This window comes from Lathamus discolor, chromosome 1 (genome assembly GCF_037157495.1).
Source record: "Lathamus discolor isolate bLatDis1 chromosome 1, bLatDis1.hap1, whole genome shotgun sequence".
In the NCBI taxonomy this organism is placed as follows: Eukaryota; Metazoa; Chordata; class Aves; order Psittaciformes; family Psittacidae; genus Lathamus; species Lathamus discolor.
In genome coordinates, this window is record NC_088884.1 from 33,544,989 (window position 1) to 33,563,928 (window position 18,940).

Genomic DNA, 18,940 nt, shown 5'->3' on the forward strand with positions numbered 1-18,940 from the left:
TTATGTGAATTTATTGCATACACAGATTTCCCTTTTACGAAATATTAGAAAACTTAAAAGCATAGCATGATTCACTGAAAGGTTAAAACCATGAAATCAGAAAATTAAAGCACCTTATAGCAGAACCCATGCTCCATTCTCCCAACTACAATTGCATATGACTATAGTTATGCTACCTCACAGTTTGTACATTGCAACATTAATTTTTCCTCATTTTCATCCTCTGTAGTCACCTCTTTAGCATATTCTTAGTAAATGCAAAGACCAGTATCAAGCACTGGATTTACAAAATTATAATCTGAAAATAAGATGTATATTGAATATTAAGAGTTGAGATTTTAAAACACAGGGCACAGAGAAAATAATACATAGAAAAATCTGAAAGCATGGGAAACAATACGTGAGGGTAAAATTACACCATGGGATGTCTACTTGTGGAGAAAAAAATAGAAATATATTCCTAATGAAAACATTTTCAGATTATAGCCAAAAATTTGAAGTTACTACAATGTATTTTCATTACACACACACATTTATACAGAATGTTTTAGTACAGACATTTTAGTACACATAAGAAGGCAGGACCACATTTAAATATGCTACCATCTTTTTACAGGGAGTTGAAGCCCATGAAATGTGTCATGAGATGAAATACTCTCCCTAGAGTTGCAAAATGCCATGGACTAGTTCTTTGACTTCCAGTCCCCTCCATTGCTCATTAAAGGAATGTCCTTAAGGCACTCTTCAGTTGTTACTTCTCCTGGCATATAGCTATTACAATGCATAGCAGATTTGAGGGAAAAAAAGCTAAAAAAAGGATAGCTGGGGGGCCAGGAGAGATGGCCTCCTCAGATGAAACAGTGTGAAGTCTGGCATGTCATTAATGCTGTAGAAGAGAACACGGTTTGGAAACGCTAAGGAAGTGCCTGGTGGGACTGTGAGGTTTACACACGTCAGGATCTTCTGTGTCACTAAAGGTTGATTCTGTTTGAAACCTACCTGGAAATACTCACCCCTAGGATTTCGGCTCAATCTGCTTTTATCACCTTGGGAACAGGTAAGCATGCTCCACTGGCATTTACTGTTCATTCACATTCATTTTTTTAAAGACCTGGTTAAACATAAACACACCCTGACAACTCCAGAATACATGTAAACCCTTGAAAAAAGTACAATAGAGGGAAAAAACAAGAAGAAAACCCAGAGCAAACGTCAAGGGGATGGCTCACTGCCTGCTCAGCGACAGGAGCATTGCCACTGCCCACCCCTGCACTATCAGCCCAAACACATCCAGCAAAAACAAAATCACTGCTCCACTCTGCTCTGACTCAGACAAGGTACTTAGGGAATAGCCACTGAATACAGCAGCAGAAGCTGTCTGTTTAATACCTTACACTGGGCTGAGCATCAGTGAGTCACTGCTGCTGTAACACAAACCAACTTGGAAACAACATAAAAAGCAAAGGAGAAAAACCCAGCTATAGCCAGCATGCAAGCAAAAAAACTGAAACCGTACGCTTTTGTAAGGTTTTTCTGTACAGGAGGGCAAGAACTAAAGCATCTTTGTGACCTTTTGGTTTTTGCAAGTGTTCCCTGCTAGCTTCTTGGTGGGGGGATTAAAAACCCTTCTTAATTAAGGTGCAACATGCTGAGATCTGTAACAGGTGACACCACAGAAACATTTGAGGAAATAGTCTTGAAACATAACCACCAATGAGTTTCAAGGTTTTTAGCAACATATAGAGAAATACATATTTTTTTTAGTAATGTCAGAGCTAGATGTAATCAAGATGCTAATGGAGGAAATGTCCCATCCTCACGTGTCCCACTGAATACTGTACTGACCATGTTGCTCTAGGATGGAACCCACCTCCATTCATTTTTCTTCTTGTTGCCTGCCTAAGTCCACCATCACAAATGAACATTTTCCCTGTACTAATTCAATAGGGTGCAATTCAAAAACCTTCCTGTCTTTGGTCTGGAGACAATTACAGGATTCATGGAGTCAGGAGAGTGCATTACAGACCTAGGTTCAAGAAAAAGGACAAACTTTGTTGTTCTGTTTTGTTCTATTTAAAAGGAAAAAAGAAATCTTAATCTCTTTTTTTTTTTTACTTCATCACTTATTTTAACACCACATGAAAAGCAGCAATATACGAACAATTAGATTTTCCATAATTATACCTGTCATATTTTCATAGAACAAAATTTATTGCCTCAAGGCAGTTTTAATTACAATCAAGTGGTGGGTGACTGAAGTTTTAATAAGAAATAGTGAACTGAAAATACATTAAATCCCCAAATAATTCTATATAAAAAAGCCAATCTTTGTCCCAGAGTGTCTCGAACCTTAAGACTGACAGAACTTCTGTTGCTATTAAAAGATGAAAAACTTGAAATAGGTTCATGATGTCACTGTTAACTAAACTTAGGGAAGGTGTTAAGAGCTCACACAATGTAGTTCTTTCAGCTTGCAAGGAATGAGTAAGAAAAAAACAAACTAAACCAAATAAAAAGCAAACAAACCAACCAGCACACCCCAAAGCCCACTAAGAATTCAAACTGGTTTTTTACTGTGGGAGGCACAGTCCAGTAAACTACTGTTATACAAAAATTGTATTTTTTCATAGCTAAACTAGATATCACTGCACTCTGAATGTGTTATATTCTGTACCCCTCTATAACAGTGGCTTCTAAACAATTTCTATTTGTGGACTACTTCCAAAGCCATATTGATGGTTTTTAACTATTTTGAAAGTTAATATTAAATAAAAGTGAATTTCTCTGGCAGTCACAATTCAATACAAACTGTTGATATATATTTGTGGATTCATCCCCTCCCTTGGGAACTGGTGCTCTATACCTTCAACTGATTTTGTTTGACAAATATCATGTCCATCAACCTGGAAGAACAAACCAACTGGTTTTGTCTCTGGAAAATATTAGCGCAATTCTGTAAATAAAGCCTGAATGGTGCCAAAAATGTAATTTATGAAGGCCAAAAAATGAAATAATATTTTTTAAAAAGTAAAAATTAAAAGCCTAGAACAAGACTAAGGAGAATGTAGAAAAAAAACTCCACTAATTAGAAAAAACCTTATTCATTAACTTTGCTGGTATCAAAGATTCAGAGAAACAGAGCAAAGGCTTCCCCTATGGCCGACTTTTGGGCATTAGAGGAAGTGCAAGAGCATCTACTTATGCTATAAATACTCATTCACAGTGCTTAATTCAGAGGTGCAGTGCCTAGCACACATTCTGACTGCCATACATTTTTGAGATGTCTTGCAATATAAAGAAAATTACGATGTTTAAATTGAGAAAAATACAATGGGAAAAGAGTTTATTCTCATCTAGCTAAATACTATAAAAACTCAAATGCAAGCCCTTCTGTATCATCCTCCCTCCTGGTTCTGTGAATCCTTTGTTCCTCACACAATGACTCAGCACTGATATGATGGAGGAATAACCAACAAAGAATTAGTGTACTTCAGTCTAGCTTGTAATTAAGTGATCAGAACACTCTTTTGGAGGGTGGGAGATAAACATAAACTTTCTTTGATTGAAGATAAATTTGATCTCAAATCCCTAATTTCCTAGGCAGCCATTTGAGTTGCAGAATCTTCTTCCAAACATATTGGAAATTAAAATCTACAAAAAAAAAAAAAAAAAAAAAGCTAAATCAAACACACAAAAAGAAGAAAAACCTCAACCACAGCATCTCTGTAGTGCAGTCCTAAGTAGAAGATTTCAGTCTGATCCTGAAGAACTTAAGGTGTCATCTTGCAACATTTACCCAAATGGCTACAGAGAGGATTTCAGTTGCATCTGTGTAAGACATCCTGGTCTTAGCACATATGTATCTGTGTTTCAGCTGTGCTTATCTCATGTCTGTATGCCACAGGTGCAGTATGGACCTAGATGACTACGTGTTTCCAATTCCACCAGGACAGTCAGGTCCTCGTGTTAAAATCAGGCATATTTTGGAGACTTCAGTGTTTGGAGCTAGGTCATCAAAAATCCACTTCCCTCTGAACACCGGGAACAAACATGTAAACATGTTTGTAGACAGACCACTGAGGACCACTTCCACCTCCACTTGAGTTCATAAATCAAATCCAAACACATAACAAATGTGAGCCCTTTAGGACTTTATTTGAAGAGCATCAATTTCTATCTGCTAAGCAGCTGCATAAAAGGGAATGAAAAATGTTCCTGGACTGACCTTGGACTTTGAAGAAACCATATCTTCGTCACATTGACACATCATAAAATGTGTCATTCACTTGTTTCTTGAAGCTTCCCCATCAAAAGGAATCTTTTTATTCAAGCAAAAGAATTAACATAAAAACATGTGAAGTACCTTAGCCTCTACTGATTAATAGATCTTTTTTGCAAGGTGAAGCTTACATTTGTTTATCAGTAATTTTACAGCTGGATCACAGAAAGTTAGAAATTGCAATTTAGACCTTCAGGAAACAGCACAGAACAGTTTATCGCGCTGCTTTCCTTCAGCATATCCTGCTTTCTAAACTTTTCCACAGAGACTTATGGCACAAGGAAATTGCTGGGCTCCTGGGGAATTTTGCCTTTTGTACTAACAAGTACATCAAAGTCAGTGTTGCAAAGAAAGCTGACAGGATCTCTCTTAAGGCATGTTTGAATATGGAAATTCCACTGGAAAGCCCGAAAGATGTGATATAGGTGGCAGGTGGACACCTTAAACTGGCAAGGGAGAAAAACTTATGAAAGAAAACTGCCAGGTGAACACACCACCTGAATCTGCTTCATACATTCATGAAGACAGAAATTCAGTATTTCTTCTTAACTAGCTCTGCAGCAAGCTGTTTCCAAGGACTCAAACCCTGCTGATCTGATTCCTTTAAAGCTTACTTGGAAGAACCGCAGATTTACCTGCGTTCTTTCCCGAGGGTCCCAATTAGCTGCATGCCTGAAATACTGTCTCAAACTGAGCTACCAAAATGCTGGAGGAAAAACTCAACTATTCCAGGAAACAATTTGTTACACGACTGAACCCATACTGTTATCCAGTGCTACAGTGCATCTAAGGATACTGCAGCTATATAATAAGCAATATGGCCATGCAGTAAATGGCTACCTATACAGAATCCTTTCCAGAAAGGGGAAAAACATTAGGAAGACTGATGGAAATAAAAGAGCATTCAGCTACTCATTGTTGAATTTTAATTTATAAAAATACATGACCAGCAACCAACCCAAATGTAGGGTTTTGTCTTTTACTTGATCATAGAACACTACTCTAAAAGGGGTTTAAAATGAGATTCTGATGTCTATTCTGCAATTTAATAGGTCCTTATTGCAGCAGGAGTTCTACTGAAGTTGAAAGTTAGTCTGATGTGTGTATGTATTTCTTCAGTCAAAACTGGCATCTTTAAATTCAATCTTCTGGCTTCACAGTAACAATTATTGCCTTTAGCTTAATCTTACAAAAAATGTGGCAGAAAAAAAGGTAGAACAAACACGTGGAAAAAATGAACAGTTTCACTATAGCAAAGTATTTCAATTTCTCATTAGGGAAGAAAAGATTTAACTACATTTATCTTCCAATGTAAAACATTCACCAAAAATAATTAAAACCTTTTGGATTTGGATAACATTTATTTAATCTGAACTTATTTATTTTTTTATTTACTATATTTTGTCTGGCTGCTAATGATTTACTGTTGATTTTTCTTGTTAAGAATTGCTTATCTGAATACCTACCACTACACACATAATTGCAACACCCGCACACTCTGTCATGATCTTCTGATCTTAGGCCTGCCAAAGAATTATGTCTGAAGTCAGAGAAGAGGGAAATCATGTGCTGAAAGATGAATGTTCTATCCTATACTAACATATCCTACTCCATCCTACCCTATCCTATACTATCCCCAGTCATGTTCTAAAAGAGGACACGGAACATGATGTAGGCACCCAAGACATGGTAGTTCCCTCATAAAATCTCTGCCTTGCCCCAAAAGCTCTATTTCCAGCATCACACACCACTTATGAAAGTGAACATTGAATAAGCACAAAGCAGTGAAATGTTAAGCTTGGAGACCCAAAAGTCCTTGACAATTAGGAATGGTTCTATATTATTATCTGTATTTCACTGCACTTGTGCTTTAATTCTGCCTTCTAAAATGCAATTTGAACTAAATTACAATTCAAATTTTTGAGAACTTACTAAAACTCTCTAAAATTCTTACAGGAAATGTAATTCAAAAGAATTGTCATAATCAGATGTTTTATCATTAGAAAAAGGACCAGGAATTTAGAGATTTCATAGTATTTATAGAAAACAGTAACTGTGTCTTGGACACAGGCAGCCTAAAAAGTATTTATAAGGTGAAAAGGGTGAACAATTTAAGATGAGTTACTGTGATGCTGTAGCAACACCGTCAAATTTGAACTTTGAATATTGGGAATGAGGAAAAAGAGAAACAAAGGGTACAAAGCATTCCACTGAAACAAATACTGGTATCATGCATACAGTCAGGTATCAATGCTCCTAAAAAAAAGGTACTGAAATACAAAATAATATGCAGGAAAGAGTCCCAAAATTAATGCACAGCTACTATATAACAGTTTGTGTATAACTGGTGTGTGAAAGTTTGGACCATTGAGATCACGACTTATATTTGGTTCTTCTCAGTAATATTTGATAGAGCTTTCAGCAAACAAGTGGAGTCTTCATTTCACAGAGGATTTAAAAGTTTTAAAGTATAATTTTGTTGTGTTGAAAAAGTAAACTTAGGAGCTGAAGGAAAGGTCGGGAGTCTTGGGAGGGTTGGCCAAACAGCAGTAGCGTATAGAAGCCAACATCAGCAATCCTCAAGAACTCCTATATTTTTCTTCAGTCTGTTTAGACAGGCAAACTTCCATTAAATAAATAAATTGAAGCAAATTCAACTCCTAGGACAAAATATTGTGATTTTGAAAAGGTCATATTTTTTATCACTGAAAGACCATTCTTCTACACAATTTCTGACTAGCCACAGTGGTAAAGAGTCTTAAAGCTATAAATTCATCAATGTGCTCTTTGGGCAGATGATCTGAAGTCATCAGGCCAAGAAATAAGTAAGAAAATAGTTCGCTCTGCCTATCAGGCAAAAACAGATACAAAAATATCTGCAGGAGAAGAAGCTGCCTAGGGGTAAGCCTTAGCTAAGAAGGGTAGCAAAACCCTGGAGACAGAAACTGGGATGAATCCAAGAAAAGCAGTTTGGGTTGCATTGTTTTCTTTTTAAATCTGAGCTTCTGAAGCTGAAAAGAAAGTAACTTTATAACCAAAAGAAACCAAAAGTGTTATCTAGAACAAGATTTCACTTTTCACAGCTGGTACATCACCCCCGCCCCCCCCAGCTTAGAGTAATGCTTTAATGAGGCTTTGCACATGAAGAACATAATTCACAAAGGAGATTTCAGTATCCATAAACCTAGACAAAGAAACCTGCTTGTAACAAACACATGCAGAATTCCCCCAGAGAGCTTAAAAAACAACAACACAACCTTTGGGAAATTAGCCATGGTGGTTTATTTTGTAAGGGATTTTGCTCAAATGAGTATATACAGGGGACTGAATGGGAAAGAACTGCTGCAGCTATCACTGCTTGTTTTTCTCCATATCAAATGGGAACGCAAGAAAGCTATCAGTGACAATCTACCATGTAAGGAGATAAAATAGTTAAATTGTGAAACTGATCATCCAATAATGTTATTTGCCACAAGCTCTTTTTAGTGTTCATCATCCCAGGCACGCTTACAAGCTCTAACTGCAATTGGCTGTGCTAGCAGGACAGAGATTCAGCAGGTGTCTCTCTAAGCTAGCATATTAAATGCTGTTTCAGCACTACATACAGTTCAGGTTCACAAAAATCAAAATGATAACACATGGCTACCTATAAGGATATGGTAAGTGGGAAGGATGAACTTCTCTCTATCTGTCAACACTAATATGACATCTGCAGAAGGCAAATCAAGGAAACTGTGAAAGTATGGAAACAGGCAATATTTGTAGGAACTTTCATTGCAAGCACTCCAATTTATTTTTCCAGATTTCTATGATGCCTTGCAAGGTATGTGAGTTTTGTGACTCCATCTTCTGATGCATAATGTTGCATCTATACAACCTTTGGCTTTCAGTTAATAAAATAAGTCTCTAGGAAAGACAAATAAAACCAGATTCAAACCTCTGAAATGGCCAAGTTGACAAATGTTTGTCTTCACAAGTGTCACATCTTGCTAGCTGTTGTTCCAAAACGCACTTGCTTCAGCAGCTACAACTGACTTTAAAAATAGGCTACATTTGCATCTGGAGATTCAAGGAAAGTTCATACTGGCTAATGGGCTCAGTATTATAGTCTAAAAAGTGCTAGTGTGCAAATATCCAGTGAAGGTAGTTTTAAAAGCAGTGCAGTATCAATCTTAAACTCACCTACAAAGTTTCTGCCATATCCAAAGTAGCTATTTCTGCTATTTGGACCAGCTCTAGTCGTGGATTGAAATCTAAATCTAATGCTGCTGAAAGTAGCTGACAGTGTCTATTCCAAACACTCACAGAAAGCATCCACTAATAAAATTTAGGAATTTTCCACCCCGATGAGTTACTTAGTATGTGCAGAACTGATGGGGATATAAAAAGTAAACATATAAATAGCCCTAGTACCCTAAGTCTGTAAAATTCTACCAAATAAATAATGGGAAAGACTTAAAGAACCAATGTCATGTAAAAACATACGGTATGTATGATATTACAGATAAAAGTTCATTTTATTTGTAATTTTTCTAAAACATCAGTATTTTTTCTAGTATTTTTTGGCACAACCAAAGCTGTTTGGTTTGTGATGCTGGTACACACTTTATGTGATCTTTTCACTAAATATCTTTTCCTACAGCGAAAAACCACCTCCAGTTTTAAGTGACAAGTTAAAATAAAAGAATAAAATACTTTGAAATGTTAAAGAGAAGAAGCAGCCACAGCCTAACAATTTCAAGGGTAAAAATAATACGTTAAAGTGAAAAATACCATATAACCTACTTACATGGTACAGAAACATCCACAGACAAAATTTCAGTTCATCTGTTTGATCAGTAATTTACTCAAGCTAATTTGCTCTTCCCCATCCTTGTAGACTTCTTAGAAGACAGACCTAAAACTATATTGGTGAACAACCCAGCACAGAAAGTCCACTGGTAGGAAAGAGAAGAAGGGAAAGCCATTTTACCTTGATCAACCTTCTGACACCACCACAACTCAGTATTAAAATGAGACCTCTCCCTTTCTCTCTTTATTCTGTGAGATATCACAGCTGTGCATAAGAAAGTAATAGGAAACATCAGGTGACTCCATCAACTCAAGGCCTAGCTCATCAGTGGCTTCTAATGACAAAATCACAGAGTTTACCATGTCATCATTAAAATAACAAGGAAAGTCAGAGTCACAGATTGCCCTCAACTTAAAGAGGATCTAAATTAAATCTCTGGAGAATGGCCTAATTTTCAGACAAGGACTTTGGCTGTCACAGCCTGAGAATGAGAATAAATTGATTTAATATATTTGAAGGGATGATAATGAAGGTGGAGGGCAACTGTTACTATGTGACTGGTGGAAGCAAGGACAGGCGGCCTGGGAAGAATACAGGGATGGTGTCTGGGAAGCTAGGAACCACGTTAGGAAAGCTAAGGCCCAGTTAGAATTAAACTTGGCTAGGTATGTGAAAGATAACAGGAAGGGATTCTATAGGTACATTGCAAATAAAAGACAGACTAGGGAAAACATGGGCCCTCTCTGGAAACTCTTGGGAGAACTGGCTACACAGGATTTGGAGAAGGCTGAGGTTCTGAATGACTTCTTTGCCTCAGTCTTCACTGGCAAAGGCTCTGACCACACCACCTAAGTCTTGGAAGGCAGACACAGGGACTGTGAGAATGAAGACCTTGGGCCCACCGTAGGAGAGGATCTGGTTCGAGACCATCTTGATAACCTGAATGTCCACAAGTCCGTGGGACCTGAAGAAATCCATCTGAGGGTCCTGAAGGAGCTGGTGAATGAAGTTGCTAAGTCACTGGCCATCATATTTGAAAAATCATGGCAGTCAGGTGAAGTGCCCAACGACTGGAAAAAGGGAAATATAACCCCCATTTTCAAGAAGGAGAAAATGGATGACCCGGGGAATTACAGACCAGTCAGTCTCACCTCTGTGCCTGGCAAAACCTTGGAGCACATTCTCCCGGAAGGCATGCTAAGGCACATGTAAAACAACAAGGTGCTTGGTGACAGCCAGCATGGCTTCACTAAGGGGAAATCCTGCCTGACCAATTTGGTGGCCTTCTATGATGGGGCTACAGAACTGATGGACAGGGGTAGAGCAGTTGACGTCATCTACCTGGACTTGTGGAAAACGTTCGATGTTGTCCCACACGACATGCTTGTCTCTAAGTTGGAGAGACATCAATTTGATAGGTGGACCACTCGGTGGATAAAGAACTGGCTGGATGGCCGCACACAAAGAGTTGTGGTCAATGGCTCGATGTCCGGCTGGAGACCAGTAACGAGTGGTGTCCCTCAGGGATCGGTGTTGGGACCGGTCTTGTTTAACATCTTCGTCGCTGACATGGACAGTGGGATTGAGTGCTCCCTCAACAAGTTTGCCGATAACACCAAGCTGTGTTGGGTCGGTTGATATGCTGGAGGGAAGGAATGCCATCCAGAGGGACCCTGACACGCTTGTGAGGTGGGCTGATGCCAGTCCCATGAAGTTTAACCATGCGAAGTGCAAGGTCCTACACCTGGGTCAGAGCATCCCCAGGCACAGCTACAGGCTGGACAGAGAAGAGATTCAGAGCAGCCCTGCGGAGAAGGACTTTGGGGTGTTGGTTGATGAGAAGCTTAACATGAGCCGGCAGTGTGCGCTCGCAGCCCAGAAAGCCAACCGTATCCTGGGCTGCATCAAAAGAAGTGTGACCAGCAGGTCGAAGGAGGTGATCCTGCCCCTCTACTCTGCTCTCGTAAGACTTCACCTGCAGTATTGTGTGCAGTTCTGGTGTCCTCAACATAAAAGGACATGGAACTGTTGGAACAAGTGCAGAGGAGGGCCACGAGGATGATCAGGGGACTGGAGCACCTCCCATATGAAGACAGGCTGAGGAAGTTGGGGCTGTTCAGCCTGGAGAAGAGAAGGCTGCGTGGGGGGACCTAATAGCAGCCTTCCAGTATCTGAAGGGGGCTATAGGGGTGCTGGGGAGGGACTCTTCATCGGGGACTGCAGTGACAGGACAATGGGTAATGGATTAAAACTTAAACAGGGGAAGTTTAGATTAGATATGAGGAGGAAATTCTTTACTGTAAGGGTGGTGAGGCACTGGAATGGGTTGCCCAAGGAAGCTGTGAATGCTCCATCCCTGGCGGTGTTCAAGGGCAGTTTGGACAGAGCCCTGGATGACATGGTTTGGTGGAAGGAGTCCCTGCCCATGGCAGGGCGGTTGAAACTAGATGATTTTAAGGTCCTTTCCAACCCTAACTATTCTATGATTCTATGACTTTTGCACAGATTATAGTATGGATTGGAGGACTTTAGCCCTATGATCAGAGGATTTAAATGGGAAGGAAAAGAACTGAGTTGCACATACTTCTCCCTGGTCAGATGTTTTGTCTATTTAGTTTTTAGATTAGAAGTTAACTGGAAAAATACATACTTCCAGTCTACACACTGGAACATAGTTTAGATGCAATTTCAGCACAAGTGTGCTAGTGTATCTGGATCTAGATGCTTATCCATATGTATACACAGATATTTTCTGCTCACAGACCTGGCCCAAATCCTCACAAAGCGATTAGCTCTAAGGTTTAGACTACCATACTGGTATAAGCAATTTATGATTAACAGACCAGAAGGTGTGTGTCCCAGACTGTATTTGAGGATGTTCCTTACTTTTAGATATCCAAACAAAATTCAAGTTAGAGTTCTGGATCACTTCCAAAAAGAAAGAGTATGAAGCACACTTACAAAATTTATTTTAGTTTTGTAGGTCTTTCAGGCTGCAGAAAAGTTCCCAACCTTATTTAAAGTTTACAGCGTCTGGGGCCAGGAGTCTCAAAATACATTATACCACGTTTATTTAATCTTCCTAGTTATATTGTGAGACAGTGAAGGCGAGCAGGGAAATAATAAGAGATCTGGACACACTTGCACAGCTGTGTTGAAATTGCATCTAAACCAGCAGATAAACATTCTAAGCTCCACAGTCACAGACACAGTTGTGCATATTGGACATTACCCAACAGTACGTAGAGGGAACCTGTCTCCTAGAACACAGTCTGTGCCTCAGTTTCCATGGAAACTCAGTTTCCTCAGTTTTCAGAAGAAACCAAGGCATAAAGACCGGACTGAAGATATGACGCCTTTGGCTGAGAAGGCTGAAGAAATCTAGACAAAAAGGTGCAAATCCGTATGAAGCTCATCTTTGTCTACATGCAGTCCGAGAAGACAAGGTTATTGACTAGTACCTTTCATTGGATGGCCTTAACGTAAGAGTTTAATAGATAAAAGAGAAAACAAATAACCCCACAGCAAAATAAAACAATATTAAGCAGAAATTTGTCAGTGCAAATATGAATGTCTCTCATTCTCTAGTGAAATGTAGTTTAGTAGACTTTGCTTTACACGAATGTTTATTCTGTTGCATTAGAATAGGGGCAGTAATGGAAGAAGAGTTTATTAATAAATGTACTGTAAGCGTACACCATAATGTTGACAACAAGATACTGACACTGAGGCTTTCCAGAAAGAGTTAGTTCACAGTGGAAAAGAAGATTTGCAGAAGAATATGCATACGTCTTAATTTCGAATGAGGACAAGTAGGATTCATCTCAAAGTATTACACAAACATGTTGCCAACAGTTAAAGTAAGTCACAACTGCAAAAAGGAATCTTATCTGAACAAGAAATACAATGTTTTGATCCTGTTTCCAACATTTTCTGCTCGCTGTGTTTGCAAAGACTGTTAGTAGGTGTTTATTCATCATTTTTTCTCTTAACTTTAATTCCCTGTTACCTAAGAGATCCACACTTGCTTACTGTCTTCAGTTCAAATGTACCAGCAATAATTAGCAAGAAGTTAAAACTGCAGATTTTCCTGGCATAGAAGATTCAGGATGCTCCCCTATAACTGATGAATAATGGGCTGCTCATATGGGCAGAGGAAAGTCAAGGGCTGCACCCCTGAGATCACACAAGAGTGAAGCTGCACCTTAGATTTGTTGGGCAGCACTGGATCAAATATTACTTTCAGATGTCATACTTCATTTACCTCACAACACAATGCATGAACAGAAAACAAAACCCCAGAAAAGCACTCTGCAAAGCACAGAATTTTAAAATATGCCTTTCTAGAAACAGAATTTACAATTTTAAATTTTATAGTGTGTCAACAAAAATTATGATCTGTGCAAATCTTAATACAGTATTTTACATAAGTAATAAATTATGAATCCATCTCACATATTAATATGTTTAAAAGGATTTATTTTTATATAGTCAGTGAGAAAATATTTGTAACTCCTCAAACCATATTTTATAAATATATTATAAGGTTAGGTACTCTATTTAGTATTTCTAATGATATTCATGAAATAATATTAGTAACCCCCAGATACAAGTATTCTTGTCTTTTGTATAAAGAAAAGTATGTGTGGGTTAATTCTTTAGTTTCCATCTGAACTGAAGGATTATGATCTATTAGCATGATCTACATGGCCCCGGAAAGCTATTGCACTGATGAATGGGGTAGGGGGTTTAAAATAGAGGATAACTCTAGTGAAGATGAACAATTTAGCTGCAAGACTGCTTAATGCTCTAGGCATACTATTTGTTGGTAACCTTGGAAAGATTGTGTACGTGAAAAATATCCAAGAATCTTTGTGAGTTTTGCCTGTAGTATTGCAAGATATATTTTCAATGAAATCTCCTCCCATTTTCCATTTACACACTTGGAAATGCAGGTTGGAATGGTAGCACAGCTAGTCTGTGCACTACCTTTTAACAAGATAGATACACAGAGACAGAATATTAACTTGCCTATAATACCATAGAATCATAGAATATCTCAAGTTGGAAGGGACCCATAAGGATCATCAAGTCAAAAGACAACATGCGTAACATATGCATATAGAAATTCCATAATATCAAAATAATGTGTGTTCCGTAGGGTTAGGCCAGGCATATAGGTAATGGTAAACAACAGGAAACAACTAAAGAAATGTTTACTATTTGACCAATAGGCTGTACAGCAAGACAGTCTTTGACACCCTTAACTATAAGGCTGTTTGTTGCCTGCCTTCCTCCTTACTACTCATACCACTGTCTTCCTCCATTATGCTTTCCTAGAAAATTCTCCATTTTCTTTTCGTCCTAATTTTTTCTCCTCTTGCTAACATTTTCAAGTAATAGCCATCTAGGAAACTTCAGATTATGCCTTTCCCTTTTCTCCTTCCCCAGGTAGGTACCTATTTCAACCACAATTTTTAAGCTTCTCCCAAACATAAATTCATACACATGACAAAAAGAAAAATAGATTTTTTTCCTTAGATCAGGATAAGTCATCTTTGTCCAGATTTTTGCTATAATCCTTTCTCATATGAACTAGAAACGAATCCACAAAGCTTTTCCACATTTCCACTAATTAATTTTACCGTTAAGTCACAGCTAGAGAGTTTTCTAGCACAAAGTTGCCTGAAAACACAAATAATTTGGAATGCAAGAGTTATTTCTCCTTCAAAGGTGCTCTTGCAGCTCAAGGGAAGACAGCTTATTATTAGAAAAGTCATCACTAATATTTGCTTATCATAACCTTGCCCAAAGATTGTTTGTGAAGCAAGCCTACAGAAAATCATGGCATGCCTCTGAACAAAGACACTGTTGATGTCATTCACAGGCACCTTCCTCGTGGCATCACTGGGGGATGTATCAACCTCTTGCATCATATTCTTTTCAGGATTCAGGTTTTAATTAACACTTTGAGTCATATTAGCCCCAACAGTAAAGTCCTTTGTGTAATCATTAGTACCAGTTCCATTCAACTCCACTCCTAATTTCAAAGAAAATGTGACCCAGCAGATTTAAGAAGACTTAAACTTTAGATAAATAATTCAGCTTCACTACATAAAGTTTATAAAATGCCAGCATAAGGATAGTCCTTAAAAAACAGAAGAAAAAGAAATACATATGGAAGGTGAAGAAATTCTTCTAGAAGTAAGTAACAGTTCAGATGCAGGACATAATAAGTGAATGTCTACTGTGTATAAAAATAATCCAGAGGAAGGCTTAAAATCAGAAGTCACTGAAAGCTCTGATACAAATCCAGGATAACTACAAATGGAAAAGCCAGTATAAATATCTGAGCCATTAGGAGCAGCCGGACTTATGGAACATCCTTCACCTAACTGAATCTTCTTTTACATCAGGGAACTGAATTGTATTACTGTTTTCAAGAAGTGACTGTGGGCTTGCCTGAAGTGAGGCAGGGACTCTTCTTCCACACTGACAGAAAAATTGTTCTGGAATCTCTTCTAAAGCATGAGATTCTTAATTTTCTTGCAGTTTTAAGATCAAGCCACCACAGACACACACAAACCTTTACATTAATCTTGAGTCACAAGAAAATATAAGGTTTGGCTGTGAGAACTTAAAAACATCACATGGCTTGATGTGAAAATAGTGGGAAAACCAGTACATTCACAAAGCTCTGCAAATGACTTATAACATTTTGCAATAATAATACCAAGTCCACAGAGTGTTACATAAACAGATGCCCATTGAGTTAAAACAGGAAAACAAACAAAAAATCATGCCCATTTTGCACTCGTTTGAGTGAAGCAGAGAAGCTTTGGCCCAGATAACCCTGATGTACACTGCGTGTTAGGGAAGCTATGGGAACTGAAAAAGTGAAGTCCTCTTAGGAATAAAAAGGCAGGAAAATGGTTACATCCTGTGGTACCTATTCAGGGATAACAGACAAAACAAAATCCCATTGCCTACAAGAAGGCTAGTCCTCAAGACAGCTTGCAAGCAGCAGTTTCACTCTCAGACTGCTTCTTCAGCTGCACGACTGTACTGATAAGAGGACTGCTTGGGTGGGACTCATCTCCAATTGTATACATCTATAATATAGACATTTATATTGAGGCTTCTCTGGAAGAGAAAGCGAGAAGTGAGTACTTCTGGGCTGGAGTTCATCCCATTTTAAAGCCTTATTCAGAGCATGTCAGGTCAATCCTGACTGAGAAGTGCCTGTTTTATTCCACTGAACAAAAAAGGAGCTTAGGACTACCAGCTGAGTAGACATCTACAGTTAGGTGAATTAATCCCTCTTTCTTCTCTCTTTAACTTTAAATGACATGTCCAAACTCATTTGCAAGTCTATGTGGATACGTAATTGCTCAGGGAATCACAGTTTGCTGTTCCATCCTTTAAACCTATGTCTAGTAGTTCTAGTCTGTAAAAACATGTTTATGAATTCATCCAGATCCCCCGTGCATATTTGTTCAGCATCTTTTGGAAAGCACTCTAAACTCTTATACGAGTCAGAGTGATGTGAGTAGGAATCATGAAAAGCAATTATCCAGGTTTGGTGTCTTACAGGATAGAAGAGAAAGGGACTGCTGGCAAAAGCACTTTTAAGAAATAGCTACTTCTTATTTAAAGCATGAAGAATTGTGAGCTTACAATGCAGCATGGTCTTCTCACTAATAGTTCAAGATTAAATCTGCTGATCTGACACATGATTGAAAAACAGATTAAATTAGCAAGTCAGAGATAGAATAGGTAGGGAAATTAATCTGATTCACACATGGTTACATTTGTTGAAGGAGAAGGATAAGTTGATGCCATCAGGAAAGACTGAATAAGACAGACCAAATATCAACAGATATAGTTAGTGTACATACACACTATATAGAATAGTACCAAAATGAACAATCATGACTTCAAAGATACCATTATTTTTACATCATTTAAAAAAGCTCTACTTCTTGTTTCCCTAACATCACTGCTGACTGTAGAGTACAGTGATCTTCAAGTCATAAACATTAATGTGCGTCACTTAGAGGAATATTTTCCAATCTATTTATAACTTGATTTGTTACTTGGCCGTGGTTCCTAATCTGCCCATCAATGTTATGAGCATCTGCCCTATGCCAATGAACTAATGAGTTCATTTTCTACCATGAAGTCACAAGCCATCTTTCTACATGCCATATCCTATACACATCAGGCTGACATTGCCCGTAAGTGTGTAGGCAGCAAAAATAACAATAAATTCATGTTTCAATAACAAATAATGATTTTTTAAAATGCTAAATAGAAAACTCAGTCCATTAGTACTCACCACCAAGGCTTTAGATCTGTTACTCAGAAGCTTTTCAATATCTCTGGCTGCAAGTTCCACAAGCTGACGAGGGTTGTTGGCTTCCACAGTATACAAATCTCTGTTTTTCAGATAAATCTGCAAGAAGAGGGAAAAATGGAAATAAATCAAAATGGCAACAAAAATCAGAAAAGTGACTTGACAGGACAGGCATCATGATGCCCTCTGTTCTTACTGCAGAGCTTCAGAAAGGTGTCTTGGATTAAAGAAATACTTCACCTTTTTGTCTGAGAGGTAGTAGGTGCCACTAAAAATCATTTAATACATCTTCAAAACTGACTGTGTCTAGTGATGGATAGTTCAGCTGCTAAATGCTCAAGGAATCTGATTCCCATATCATGCTGAGAGAAAAGTAAAATGGAGATCCTTTGAAATTACTGAGGTTGAAATTAAATAGCTACTGCTGGATTGAATTCTTCCTTGAATGCTGAACAACAAAAAAAAAGTTCAAAGTAAATCATTTAAGTTATCCTAATGTAACGAGTTTAGTCCCTTATTTACTATTTCATATGACAGTGAAGAAGAAGAAAAGGACAAAAAACAAGGAAAGAGATAAAAAGACAAAAGAAAAAAAAAAGGGAAATACAGAAGTGAAAGGAGTGGAAAAGATGGGGGGAAAGAAGGGTGAAAAGAAATATAATCATGTTACTCTTCTATCATGAGTAAAGGTTATGTCTGGTAAGATAAGGGAGACATTAACTGTTTCCAGAGTGGAACACGTATATAAAGGAGATAATGTGATTTGTTAAATAAAGCCACTACAATGAAATGCCCACAACCACAAGAAGCAAAGAAGAAAAAGTAGCAAGAAATCCACTTCCCTATCACTAGAACTGGATAAAGCAAAAACACATTTTTGGGGGAGGGGGCAGGGAAACTAAAAAACCTTATGGCTTGATAGGCAAATGGGGGAAACTAACCGATGCAACCAACAGATGGCCTGAGTTTACTCAAGTACTTTGCCTCTCCGCAACACTGCCTGATGGGGGCCATGCTGTCTCCCGGGGAGTAATTCCAGGCACAAGCAGGAACGGGTCCAGCACTAATGCACTGGCTGCCATCCAGCACAAGAACCAAGAAACTACAGATCAGACAGAGTCTGCTAGCCTTGCCAGGTTTCTTGGGTTAAAGCTGTGGAGACCTTAAAGAAACTCACCAAAATGTGCTTCCAGTGCTTGTAGCTGATGGGTATTTAGCACAGTCAAATTTCTGACAACTACAGTCATAGCTGCATATTTTTATTAGGCATATCTCATAAGCTGTCATAGGTTTTCAGCAGTTTTGAATTTCACAACAATGATGTTGGGGTTTGTTTTTTTTTCCTTCAGAAGTACCCTCTTCTTCCCATCAGTAACTGAGTCATTGGAATAAGCTTTAATTTTTTATATAGTAACAACTACTTTTAAAAAGTCAGTGCATCACGAGCAGAAAAACACTACTATTAATACTTAAGATCTTTCTAATCTTTTGTGGGTCTGCTGTGCACAAGATT

At 38.2% G+C, this 18,940-nt stretch overlaps 1 protein-coding gene across 6 annotated transcripts in view; it reads right to left on the reverse strand.

Annotated features, from left to right (window-relative positions):
* Positions 1-18,940, reverse strand: part of CACNA2D1 (calcium voltage-gated channel auxiliary subunit alpha2delta 1) — a 392,282-nt gene that overhangs the window by 302,878 nt on the left and 70,464 nt on the right. For all 6 annotated transcript variants that reach the window (XR_010610021.1, XM_065667215.1, XM_065667227.1 and 3 more), the window contains exon 3: positions 17,410-17,526. Coding sequence is in view for 5 of the 6 variants with exons in the window: in XM_065667215.1 (XP_065523287.1) it covers positions 17,410-17,526 (117 nt within the window). In the remaining variant the exon portion in view is untranslated. The remainder of the gene's footprint in view (positions 1-17,409; positions 17,527-18,940) is intronic.